At 39.0% G+C, this 13,663-nt stretch overlaps 1 protein-coding gene across 1 annotated transcript in view; it reads right to left on the reverse strand.

The window, feature by feature from the left end:
• rasal1.S (RAS protein activator like 1 (GAP1 like) S homeolog) overlaps nucleotides 1-13,323 on the reverse strand; it is a 41,781-nt gene extending 28,458 nt beyond the window's left edge. The window contains 2 exon segments of the mRNA XM_041580244.1: nucleotides 3,096-3,152; nucleotides 12,939-13,323. Of these exon segments, the coding sequence (XP_041436178.1) occupies nucleotides 3,096-3,152; nucleotides 12,939-13,003 (122 nt within the window). The 5' untranslated portion in view covers nucleotides 13,004-13,323.
• Between the last annotated feature and the right edge of the window lie 340 nt (nucleotides 13,324-13,663).

Below are 13,663 nucleotides of genomic sequence, written 5' to 3' on the forward strand. Positions count from 1 at the left end.
TTAAAAACAAATCTAGAGCTGATAGATTAGAAAAGAAAATTGTAAAGAAATAAAAATGTGACTAATGATATTAGAGTGAAAAAGGAGAGAACTAGGCAAATGTAAAATTAAGAAAAACATTTTCTAAGCAAGTGATAATAACATTGCAGGGAAGTGGCAATGTCTGGTAAAGCCAATGAACTACTGTTTTTTTTAAATAGCGAGATGAAAAATATGTTGAGTATTTCCTAGAACTGGGGAGACAGACCATACAGTATAAACAAGTACTGTGTTAGTGATTTGCAACATAACACTATAACAATCCGTACCTTTTAGGGGCAACAAATGTGTGCAAAACTTTTGTCCCATTTTTGCTTACATTGCACTGTGTTTCCAACAAATATTTGTTGTTATATTTTAGATAGTGTTAGTGGAAAGTGGGGAAATTCTGAAAAAAGGATTTAGTGAGAATGTAAAGATACACAGTATCAGTATTATCTTTCTTTCACAGAGACCTCACTCTGTTCTGAGCCTAATAATGTGCTAAATTCCCTATATTTAGAGGCAGCTGACTAGGGTAACCAATGGATTTTCTTATGTTAGAGTCAAAAGGGATCATTGACCATGCACAGATCAGTGTGCAAAGAATACCACAATCCTGTCCCCTAACTTGCACGTCAATCAGATATGCAAGTAAGGGAGTGGCAGGAGGTACAGCCATGTTGTGGTGACAGAGCTATATTGCATCTCCTGACACCACTCTTTGCATGAATCACCGGATTTAGGTTGTAGTGCTTGAGAGCCAGAATGCAAATGCTTGATAAGTAAGCACTTAGGTGCATGCTCTTACCTTGTGCCCTGGGTATTAGAAAATGTCCTCTAAAACTGTCACCCCTGTTTTTACATTGATGTATGTTTTTTGCAAGTGGAACGTCCTGTATTTTAATGGACAAGGAAAGGCAAAAAAATAAAATCCCATTTTTACTTTCTTTAATGATATAGAAACCTATCTCCAATATACTTTAATGAAAAAATGTGTACCGTTTTTATAAGAGACCTGACTGTATGCAGTGAAATTCTCCCTTCATTTACTGCTGTGGATAGGAATTGTCAGATGGTCCCTAACTGCTGCAGGGAAACAATCATACTTATGAACAGCAGGGGGAGCCCCCGCCTTACTTACCAGCCATGCAGAATTCAAGGAGCTTTGTTTATGATGATCCCTAAGCAGCCCAGACCACACTGAGCATGTGCAGGGTCAGGGTCAGGCAGAGATGTTTAACAAAGTTACAAGATGACAGCCCCCTGTGGCCGACTTTGAAAGCATAAATCATTTGTTTGAATAGGCTTGGTGGTGCAGTAAGTTCATGCTTACGTTTAGTATACAAAATACAGCATTTCTAGCCTTATTCTATTTTAGACGTTCCTTGTCCTTTAATTTTCCTTTTAACCCCTGTATGCAGAGTTGCAATACACAGTAAATTTTCAAATCTGCCCAACAAATATTTGAGGGGGCCATACGAGTACCAAGAAGATGAGAACCTGATCTGGAGTGGCTACTACCGGCATGTGTATGGCCAGCCTTAAAATCTACTATGGTGTTGCTCTTTTACTTGTGTCCCAGTACTGTAGATTCTGAACGCAAACAAAAATATAGTTCACTTGTATTTAATGTTCACTCACTTGTATTACCCAATTTCAGGCTGTGTAGAGGTATATAAACCAGAATAGGGATACTAAAAACAAGAAAAGGCAGTAAAACCCCACACTACCTTACTAAAATTAATTGAGATCTAATTATATAAGTGCTTAGTGCTATTATAATCACATGCTTAGTTCTCAATCAATTTAGCACCAACATACAATTAATGGTATTTCAATCAATTGTGTTATATACAAATAATTAAAATGATTAAAGTGCTTAAGTGCTATAAATTAGGTGCTGTGACTTTCAATAAAATTTATCTACACAAAATTGATGAATAATCTAAAAGTACATGGTTCTTATATGGATTAAATAAGGTGCTAGTGCTCGCCTTCAAACCTTTTTTAAAAAAAGCTTATTATTGAAATCTTACCTTTTTTAAGCTTAAATTGAATCTCAGATCCAGAGAAATTTAATGAAATTGTAGCGCTACTAGCGCAGCATTCATTCTTTTTATTCTCTTTTATCTCTAAGGCACTAAGGATTTATTGGTTTTATAGCAAAGTTAGCTCTCCTTACAAGACAGTTAAACGTAGTAACGAGACCATAGTCCTCAGTGTTCTGCCTTTCTCCCACGTGTGGTGTCCCAGGGCTTAGAACAACACAGCGAGTTTCTTCGGGACAACTCCACCTCTATACTATTTTCTAATTTCTAACTTTTATTCATGAATTGCTGATGCTTTATTTTTAATTGTTTGATACCATGAACTTCTTACACACCAATTAGACCGCTCCCAGCTTACCCCCCATGCGCTGCTCCATGTGCTCCTTGTTGGGTGCTCTGTCCGCAGCGTCCCCACTGCTTATCTCACACCAGAACCAAAGAAGGAGACAGCACTCCATTCAAGGAAAAGGCAGGTTTATTACGGATCCCACGGGGATCTCAAGTGAGATCCCTGTGGGATCTGTAATAAACCTGCCTTTTCCTTGAATGGAGTGCCATCTCCTTCTTTGGTTCTGGTGTGATACCATGAACTCACTTTAAAATTATAACTACAGCACTACACTACACTACAACTACAGCACTAGCACCTTGTTTAATCCATATAAGAACCTTGAAGAACCATGAATTGAAATACCATTAATACCATTGCTAAATTGATTGAGAACTAAGCATATGATTATAATATCACTAAGCACTTATATAATTCGATCTCAATTAATTTTAGTAGTAGGTAGTGTGGGGTTTTACTGCTTTTTCTTGTTTTTAGTAGTACTGTAGATTCTACCATCTGCGGCATGTGAAGGGTAAACACGAAATACATAATAAGCAAATAATAAGTGCAAATGTAGTCTCTAATCCTATTAGAAAAAATATTCTAAATTATCTATTTTACCGTACTCCAACAGTTTAATGAAGAACCACTCCATGCTAAATTGTATAGAGAGAAACAACTCTTATTGTACTCACCGTGCCACAACTTCATTATCCACTTTGACAATGCAGTATGGATCACTGGTGCCCGACCTTGGCAAAGAGAAAACACAGATAAGTCGTGCACGTGTCTAGGTTCTGTTCACTGTTCTAGTAAATTGTTGGCTTATATACTTGACATGCATGCCCTTTTGACACAATTGATAAATGTGACTAAATAAAGGATCCCAAAGCTGAGAGTTCTAGATTATTTAGTAATGCTTTGCCAATGATTTCACAAATGTATTTCATTAAGTCTTATTAATGAATCAATTTTACATTTTCAAAAACATTGTTGCTAAATATTTGGCTTTTTTCATGGCCATCTCCTATTTCTATGAGAAAAAGAGCAGCAGCGTAACTAGAGGGGGGCGGGCCCTGGCACGGGATGTGCAGCCGGGCCCCGCCCCCCTCCGTACACCGGAAACGGCTACATTTACAGCCGCATTAGGTAAAAACACCGGTGCGCGAGCTGCCGGGGGGGGCCTGAGGGGGTGCGGGCCCTGGCCCAATCGCACCCCCTGCTCCCCCGGTAGTTACGCCACTGAAAAAGAGGCTAAATAGATGGAATAAAAGATTATAGTATGTAAAGAAAACAGAGGTTGAGTGAGGAGAGGAAGAATAATAGCGCTGACAGTGCAGTTTTTTTGGTGGGCCCCTGGTCTAAGGTTTTTGGGTAGGCCCTGGTGTCCCAGTCCGACACTGGTTTCTTGTAATTATAGGTATCCTGGAATACTGCCCTAAAGCAATTGTATTGTTATAACAAGTCATGTGACTGTATAACTTGCGGGTACATGCCCAGACCAGTCTGTATTTTTTCTGCAACACAAGACTCCATTCAAGGTTTCTGGCATTTGGTTTCCTGTGCAGATGGCAAGCTTTGGCCCATACAAGACTACTTAGTTTGAATTAAATGTTGAAGGAAAGACCCTGACAGGCAATAGTTCTAAAATAATGGACTGCTAATATACAATGGCATTTAAAGAGCACACCGAAAATGTCATGCCCTGACAATATATGAGCTTGTGCACCAGCCAGTCTGTTATCTAGTGGAATTGCTAAATTCTCCATTCTCAAATTCTCAGAGGGTAAGATAGTTCTTGTTAAACCTTATCCACAGATTAAACATTAGTAGAAAAACATGGGTACTATTACTAGGGGCTATAATTCGGTCCAGTACCAACAACAACAATACGTAGAGGTAGATGATCAAAAAACAAAATAGAAAATGATACACTTGTAACTAAAGCTGGCTATGCACAAGCCATCCACCAAACTAGTGTATCTTTGCCCATTGGACTAATCCCATCATTTGGTTCTTGTGCCATCAAATGGGCTAAATGGGGAGACCACATCCATAGTCTAATGTCATCTAAAGTCCCAATTACATATTGATTAAGGAGGTTTTTGGTTTGGTTTGGTTTGCTCTATGATAGAACAAAAAAAATCTGCCAATACTTCAAGGGTTTTCAAGAATGGCCAGCTCAGTAAACCTGACAAATGGCTGATACTCCATGTATTAAAGTGGTCAGCCTATACCTCTACTCTGGAATATTTTATTGTGTGTCACATGAAAACTCTATTGAAGACTATGGGGGAAAAACTGATTAAATTAGAAGAAATTTTTTTTCTCCTCAATTTGAATCTCGACCGTAAATTTTCATGTGATAAACCATGAAATAACATTTTCTCATCGATTTGAATGTGGCCCAAAGTGTCACAACATAGAATGCAACCAAGTAAAACATACTATCCCTGTTAGCCCTAGATTAACAGGGGAGTCTTGTCATAGGCAGATTTGTTTTTTATACATCTACTATTATCACAAATAAATGTTGACATTTGCTAATATAGTTTATCAGTTACATTAGCTTTTTGGATGCTTTAGGCAGCTCAACTTGTAAAACACCATTGCATATATAGAGTTAAAGTTAATTACCAACCCTTTCTATTTCCATGGAACAAGGTACCTTCGTCTCACACTGTGAGCTCTCTTTTGTCTCTCTCCCCTCTGCCTCCCACAAGCTTTCATCAGCTGCTTTTTTAATTAGTATTTCTAATTAAATAATGAGCTCTGATTAGAAAAGGGAGCGAAAGAGACGGAGGGCCCATCTGGATATTAGAAAAGAGTTTTGGTACCAAAAAAAAAAAAAAGAATCTTCATAATGGACTCCTGTAGGGCGACTCTTTCTGAAGCAACAATAAGAGGTGCTTACTAATGTCATATTTGGAATCACAATGCCCTTAATAGCAAGTAAATCCAACAATAACAGTAAAAAACAAGTCAGTCTTTTACAGGCTTTCTAAAAAATAGTCCCTCCTCCATATCTGAATAAAGATTGCTCACTTGACATTTGGAGCTGTTTGTATTGCTTAAGAAATGGCAAGCCGATGCTCAGTCAGAGATTTGGGATTCTTTGCCATAGAAACTAAATTTAGCCCACTACTATAAAATAGAACTGAGCCTGGCTTTCCCCAAACCTGCCCGCTGGGCAAATGCCCCTAACTTGTTACTTACCCTTCTGCGCAGGTCCAGTCCAGGGAGTTCACAGACAACATCTTCTTCCACGCGATCTTCTTCCTGCTGTGAACGGTGCATGCGCAGTAGGATCATTTCGCCGGTATGATCTACTGCGCATGCACGTGACTTTTGGCGCATGCGCAGTAGATCCGTACCGGCGAAATGATCCTACTGCGCATGCGCCAAAACGCCATTCACAGCAGGAAGAAGATCGCGTGGAAGAAGATGTCGTCTGTGAACTCCCTGGACTGGACCTGCGCAGAAGGGTAAGTAACAAGTTAGGGGCATTTGCCCAGCGGGAGGGGTAGGCCAGGGGGGAGGAGGGAGGGTGGGCAACAAACGGGTGGGGGGGGTGGGGGGTTTGTTTCCTTCCCCTTTAAAGGAAAACTATACCCCCCCAAACAATGTAGGTCTCTATAAAAAGATATTGCATAAAACAGCTCATATGTAAAACCCTGCATCATGTAAATAAACCATTTTCATAATAATATACTTTTCTAGTAGTATGTGCCATTGGGTAATCATAAATAGAAAATTGCCATTTTAAAAAATAAGGACAGCCCCCTGGTATTGTACGATTCACTGTGCACACAAACATACCAAACAAACCATATTTGTTAAGTCACATGAGCAAATTAACAGACAAAGCTCTGTCTTTTGCTTCAACACTTCTTCCTGTTACAGTTAGTTGTAGTATTTCTAGTCAGGTGATCTCTGAGGCAGCACACAGACCATCACAAAATGGTGGCTCATGGCAAGAGATGTAAAAGGGCAAGGTTTACTTAAATATATAGACCAGTTTGGTAAGATTCTTTAATATGCCACTTAATATGATGTAAACTATCTGTTGATTTAGTGTTTATTTTGGGGGTATATTTTTCCTTTATGGTATGGAGATCCATATTATGGAAAACCCGCTTATCTGGAAATCCCCAGGTTATGAGCATTTTGGATAACAGTTCCTATACCTGTATATATATATATATATATATATATATATTTATTTATTTTTTTTGGTGGGGTTATATCTCCATTAAAACTGGAACATTTTGCTATTTTAGTGCTCAGTGATTTATTTAAAATATTGGGGGTTTGACTGTTTGAGATTTCTTAATGGACAACTGGGTAGAAAAGCAATATACTATGTCCCTGGAAGCCCCAATGTACTGCAGATCTTTCCAGTGAATATGGCACAGTATGACACATACAGTAACCTTGAAAATGAAAGATATAGAAAATTGTCTTGATTTCACCAGTGCAGGTACAACAGGATTTCCAGACACTGCAAGTTAATGAATATCATTGTGCTGATTTACTATGATAATTTGTATCACTGAAGTTGTTTAAAGTAACCAGATTGTTAATTGAATTTAGTAAACTGATCAGTATTAATGGCTGATAGGTTGGTACACTGTATAGGCCTGTTCTACATTTTAGCAGTGGTTGATGCATAGTCCAGTCTAGCAAGGACACCTTCCAACCCCATTTAAAGGGAATGTTCACCATTGTGTCAAGTTAGCCATTAACAGATGATTTGTACTGTACTTGGTCGCAAAAACATCCCTGATGGCCTAGCTCAGTCTAATATTACCTTAAAAAAGCAGCCTTTCTACGTCATCTTTATCTCACCATGACAATGCTAGATGTGGCTTAAGAGGTCATAACACACAATGCCACATCCCCATCGCTGCTGCACCTTGAAGCAAGTACTTCATGCCCTCAGTATGCATGACATAATAAAAGTGGAGTGAGCCAGCAAGAAGAACTCATCTGCTGACAAGTATTTTATTATCTGATTGTATATGTAGGTATAAATTATTACTTATGTTAAGTTTATTCCTTTATTCTCCAGCGCACAGAAAAGGGTAAATGGGGCAGATTCACTGGTATAGAGTCTCTTCATGAAAAGTGCCAAATTCCCATTAAAAAAAACAGTTGTTAGTGACCAATGGCACTTCATTAAAGACCCCAAGAGTGATTGACAAAGATCCAAATCCAGACCCCAGCAGCAATTGACCCTTAGCCTGTTCAACCCCCCCGTCCCCAATAGTGAGGAAAAGATCTTTTAAGACCCCTAAAGTGAGCGATGCAAAGCATTTCAGCAGTAAATGATACTGACTTCTATTCAAACCCTACCAATGTTGAACAAAAGTTTTCTTCTATGCAGTAATAAAGTGCAACAGGTACAAGCCACAACAGTGTGTGAGATCTAGTGTGTTCATGACTAAAACAGTACTGTTCCAATATCCAGAATTGAGAACAGCCTCTTCCAGAAAAAGCAGATATCAGCAGTTTGCCACATCTTCAACTTAGTACAGTCTGTCTCATTGAATGCAAACCCAAACCAGACCCGAGCAGTGAGCAAATTAGGGCCTTATCCAAATTCCCACAGAGATTAAATAAAAGCCTATTTCAAATCACAGATGTGATGGAGTCTGGGCTCATCAAAACTCTTTACAATAGAAGGGTTACAGGTGACCCCAGCAATGGCACGGAGTTATTTCTAGACCACGGGTAAGATAGAGACTCTGTTACAGACCCCTGCACTAAGTACAGCACAGCTAATTGCAGATATGTGGAGTTAACAGAGCATGTCAACAATAGACTCCTGAAATGAGTGAGATAGAACAGTTTGTAAACTTCAGTAGACTAAGCTTTAAGCCCAGACTTAAACAGAGAATGTGGCAGTGTTTATTTCAGTTCCCTACAGTAAAGTGTAGTCCTTCTAAAGACTATTCACAGTAATGCCATGGCATTTCATTTCAAGTAGATATACAATATAAGGTGATCACTAATTACTGCAGAGTTTTGTTGACAGTGCAAGAATTTTTGTGGATTAACGGCAAGGGAAATAAAGTAGTATTTTCAGAAATAAAACTGCAACCAATTCCCATGCCACCCAATTGGTTGCTAAACTACCAAGCACTCAATCAAGTGCAGTTTGTTCACATACATTCTTAGTCAAATTGCCCTGATATAACTGGCCTATGGACCAAGTTATCGGATTATATGGGAAACAGGAGGGACGTCCAACTCCTCTCAGCCAATGATCTCACCCACAATAGGAACAATTGGCAAACTGACTTCATTACAGTGGGCCAAAAGCACAGACTTGGATCAGCACTAGAGAGCTACATGGGAGAATCCAGGATATGGTTTGACATTCGTCCAAACCCCAGAACTTTTTTGAAGCTTAACACAATTCTGATGTAGCTATGAAATAAGATGAGAACCTTGCCTCCGACGGCACTAAATCAGGAGGAAGAAAGTCACTTGGGTAAGTATGGGGGGGGGGCTTGAGATGGGGCAGCTTCAGGTCTGCTGTGGCCTGAGGCCTAAGGCTAAGGCCACACTAGGCGATAGCGCCGCGATTTGACTCGCGGCGACTTTTCGCCACGACTTTTAAGCCGCAATCGCTGGGGAAACTTTTGCGCTGGCGTCTATGGGGAATCGCGAAAAATCACCAGCGTAAAAACACACGCGGCCTAGCGAGGCAATTTCGAGCGACAGTAGAGAAAAGATCGCCGCGTGTGTTTTTACGCTGGCGATTTTTCGCGATTCCCCATAGACGCCAGCGCAAAAGTTTCCCCAGAGTCAAATTGCGGCGCTATCGCCTAGTGTGGCCTTAGCCTAATTCTCCCGGCCTAACCAAATGTGAACATTTAAAACTCTTCACAAAAAAGGGTGATGATGCAATTTTTCCAGTTTTCTTCGTTTTGAAAGTTGGTTCAAATTTGGTGCAGTATTTAGCCAATATTTTGTAATGGATTTATTTGTCCCTACACAAAAGTACCAAAAAAATGTATAATACAAAAAAGTATAATGTCAATTTATTGATGAATCACATCCAGTGATGCCAATAACCAAAGACTACTGTCACAGTTAGAAAGCGAACTGATAACAGAAGGGTGACAACATTGAAAATATACCAATCAACACACCTGACTTTAGTCACACAGACATCCACCAGCCAAGATGTGTCTGTTAGGTATCTACTTAGCAACATTTTGCACATTTGAATGAAGATTGCTATGTTATGAGTGTCTATCTCCTCTTGATATGTTTATGGAGGCTTAGCTTAGGTTAAAATGCTTACTTCTGGAAATGATCAACCCCTCTAGACAAAAGTTGCCCTGGCCTGGACTAACACCCCTTTAGAAGAAATAACTTACTGTAAGTAAGGTGGAGTGGGAGAAACTGTTTCTTGGGTGACTGTCTCATTCTCCCACGCATCATGGCCTAACGTTTACAGGCAGTTTTAAAACATATCTTCATTATTTCTGTCAGCTTTTGTGATCCAGCCTATGTCATTTGTTTAGGGGTTTATTTGTATGTGTTTATTTCAGCTATAAACGAAGAATGAGGAAACGGCACACAGAATGGAATGCAAAAGGGGATATACCCCTATGGATTTATTGTGTCAAACAGCACAACGTTTCGGGGGCAGGCCCCTTCGTCAGGTGATATGGCAAGCTAATTACAAACAGCCCTTAAATAGCCTATCGGCCCTCCCACCACCAGAAAAAAAAGGTCAAAAAACTTTACTCAAAAAAAACATTTTTTGTTCTTACGAAAAAAAAGAAAAATTATTGCTCCAAAACACATTATTTGAAACAATTGTCCATTGAGAGAAATGTCCAATCACAATGATAATCCAAACTTGGTAAATTAATAAGAAGAAAAAACGAAATACAAAAAATTGAAACGAACAAATCAAGGAATGAGGCACATAAGGAGATTATACTTTCCCTACTGGGGTATTACCTTTCCCTTGGAGAGTAATCATGCACAGAAGTTTATCTGAAAGGTAAAAAGATACAAAGTAAGTTATCAATCTCCTGCAAACTGAAACAATTCTAACCACCATAGCAGATTGTTACTTAAGTTTTAGGTGGTGAACCTGGATAAAATTCTAAACACAGTGGCAAATTACAGATTTAAAAAGTAGCGAAAGTGGTTGTTATAGGTAACAGGATAAATTAAACTCTTCATTCAATCCCCTTGGCATTTGTGTTTGTAACAACCAAATCCAATAACTTTCACGTTGTAATAACTTGTTTTAAATTTTGCCCACTGCTCACCTCCACCTTTTCCAAGACCTGCCAACGTAGTTGTGAAACTCCATGTTGTTTTTCAAAAAAATGCTTAGCCGGTGTAGTTTCGTGTTTAGTGTATTTGGTCAATTTATTTTTATCCTCTACTGCAGGTTGAAAGTTACGTATAGCTGATTTGTGCTCATTAAGTCGTGTTTTAATTGGTCTGCTTGTTTGGCCAATGTATGCTAATCCACATGGACATTTAATATAATAAATGACATTCAAGGAATTGCAAGTGTGGAATCCCTTTGTGCGATGTTGTGTGCCTTTACAAGGGTGTGTAACACATTCACCCCTTATTATGCTATTGCAATGCCCACAGTTATGACAGGGATAGGTTCCAGGGGGTATCTTGTCAGATCGAGTCGAGATTTTCTTTTTCTTAACCATGTCCCCTATGTTTCTCCCCCTCCTGTAAGAAAAAATTGGAGGAACAGAGAATAATTTACCAAATTTGGGGTCATTTTTTAAGATCATCCAGTTTTTGAGGATGATATTTTTAATGGCTACAGAGTTGGTATCATAAGTGGAAACAAATGGTACCCGGTCAGACTTATTCTTAGATTTTTTCGTTTGTTTTAGCAACTCTTCCCTTGGTATTACACCTATCTCATTTTTGATTTTTTCCAATCCTGATTGATCATAACCTTTTCTAAGGAATTTATTGGCCATTACTGTGGACTCTTGCGCATATAGTGCGTCAGTCGAAGTGATTCTCCTTACACGTAGCATTTGGCTCCTTGGTAAACCCTTGAACAGACTTGGTGGGTGAAAGCTAGTGGGATTCAGTAAATTGTTGCGATCAGTGGTTTTAGTGTATAAAGAGGTCACAAATCCTGTATCACTATATTGTACATTCACGTCCAGAAAGTGAATCATAGAGTGATGTGATTCTAACGTGAATTTTATGGATGAATGTACGCTGTTGAGATAATTAAAAAAATTATCAAGTTCAATCTGTGTGCCAGTCCAAATAAAAAATGTGTCATCGACAAATCTCATGTAGGAATGAATATGGCAAGAAAATTCAGTGTTGCAAAAAATAAATGTTTGTTCGAAATAATCCATAAAAATGTTGGCGTATGCCGGGGCCATGTTGGCCCCCATGGCACAGCCTTGTATTTGCAAATAATACTTTTTTTCAAAAGAGAAGACATTTATTTCAGCTATAAACATTAACCTGACGCTATTTCTGGGCCAGCAACAGTTTCAACTGCAAGCTCAATATAACTCTTTGGAGGAGTAGTAACTATGGCAATCTCATTCTTATAGGAGCAGAACTTGCTCTGTGAATTAGAAAAGCCAACAGGTCATTTATATTTACATTCCTGATCTAGTGACACCTATTGAGCCCAACATGTTTTTACTGTATGTGCACCAAATGCCAGGGGAGTAGATTTCTTACTCTTTTGTAGCCCTCAGACGTCACAAGACAGGCATGTTGTTAAACTACATCAAACATCCTACCGATACCCTCACACTGTAAGGAGGTACTTGGAGGTGTAATTTAAAAGAAGGGCCACCTGATGCTCTCTAACTGATTTGCACTGTACTTCTCCTATCATTCAAGTTGTCCACAGCAATAATTATGCATCAATACGGTCAAGAACTCTCTCCAACTCTTATTAAAATACCATTATAACAGGTTTCATGAAATATGACAAATGAGCAATAGTTTAATAAATATGATTTCTAACTTCAGGAGTAGTATTTTTTTTATTACTTCTATGGTGATTTAGTGACCACTAGTAATAACTATTCTACAAATGACTATACTATATTAGTCATAGTTTAGTCATACAGTACTTTAAACATACAAATGACAATTCATTCAGTGACACAAAAGAGACAGAGCAGAGAAGTAGATTTTGGTAGTAGTAGTAGTAGTAGTTCAGCAGCAGATCAAACACAGAGAAAACAACTGATTTAAGGCAATTTTTTAAAAATTGTTTCTCTTAGCATGTCTGCTATATTTACCAAACCCTAAATGAGTATGAAGTTGCATGCATATATACACCATTCTAAGTGTTTCAAGCAACTTGTGTGTCAGTGCAGATATAAGGTAGCACTATGAATGCTCAGAGAGGAATTCTGTTCCCACTGAGAGCTTTATCCCCACCTTAAGTGACCATTCAAGTCACAGAACTTTGTATTAATCTTCAAAGGATTAGACTAGGTCTCAGAAAAGCATGAATGTAAGCATGGATACAAAGCAGGACTTACACATCTTTAGCAGGTAGATTCTTGCCTTCCACTAGCCTGAAGTACAGTGCAGTATTCCTGGCCATGATACACAGCTGTACAGGTTGGATTCAGGTTGTAGAGACAGGTCAGCAAGTCCTGTGGGTTAAATTAGGTGCTCCAGAAGATTTCCCAGCTCCCATCTTCCTATTTATTATGCTTTTCTGTTTCTCTTGATAAAGTGAGTAATTCTAGAATCCCCCCTTTCTGTTTCCAAGCGCAGACCCCCAAAAGCTTTGCAACATAACAGTGTAAGTAGTCCTGTCTCTGCAGATCAGTATGTTATGATTTACAGTCTGAAGCACTGTAGGCACACAAGAGCATGTAGATTTTTGCCAAATTAATGCTGCGCTGAAGCATATCGCAGAGAGCGAGAATAAGTGGCAGGGACCAGGAGTGCAGGAGGAGGAGAGGGCAGGCATAACTGGGGGTGGAGAGGGACAGTCAGTGGCCCTACCCTCCTCAGCCATTGGCCCTCAACAATGAAAGGTATGTTCTTGCTATTGGTGTGAGAATTAAAGAAGGGATTTCTGTCTTAAATACAGCAATACTGTCTGATAATATAACTAATATTTTGTTTCATGTTACAGGAGCAACTGAACAATGGAAACATAGCAAGCTCAAGGTCTGGCACCAACCAAGCAGCCTTCCACAATATGCTAGGTTCCAAGCAAGAACTATCACAGTTACTATCACAGGCATTAAAA

The sequence above is a fragment of the Xenopus laevis genome, chromosome 1S (assembly GCF_017654675.1).
Source record: "Xenopus laevis strain J_2021 chromosome 1S, Xenopus_laevis_v10.1, whole genome shotgun sequence".
NCBI classification, from domain to species: domain Eukaryota; kingdom Metazoa; phylum Chordata; class Amphibia; order Anura; family Pipidae; genus Xenopus; species Xenopus laevis.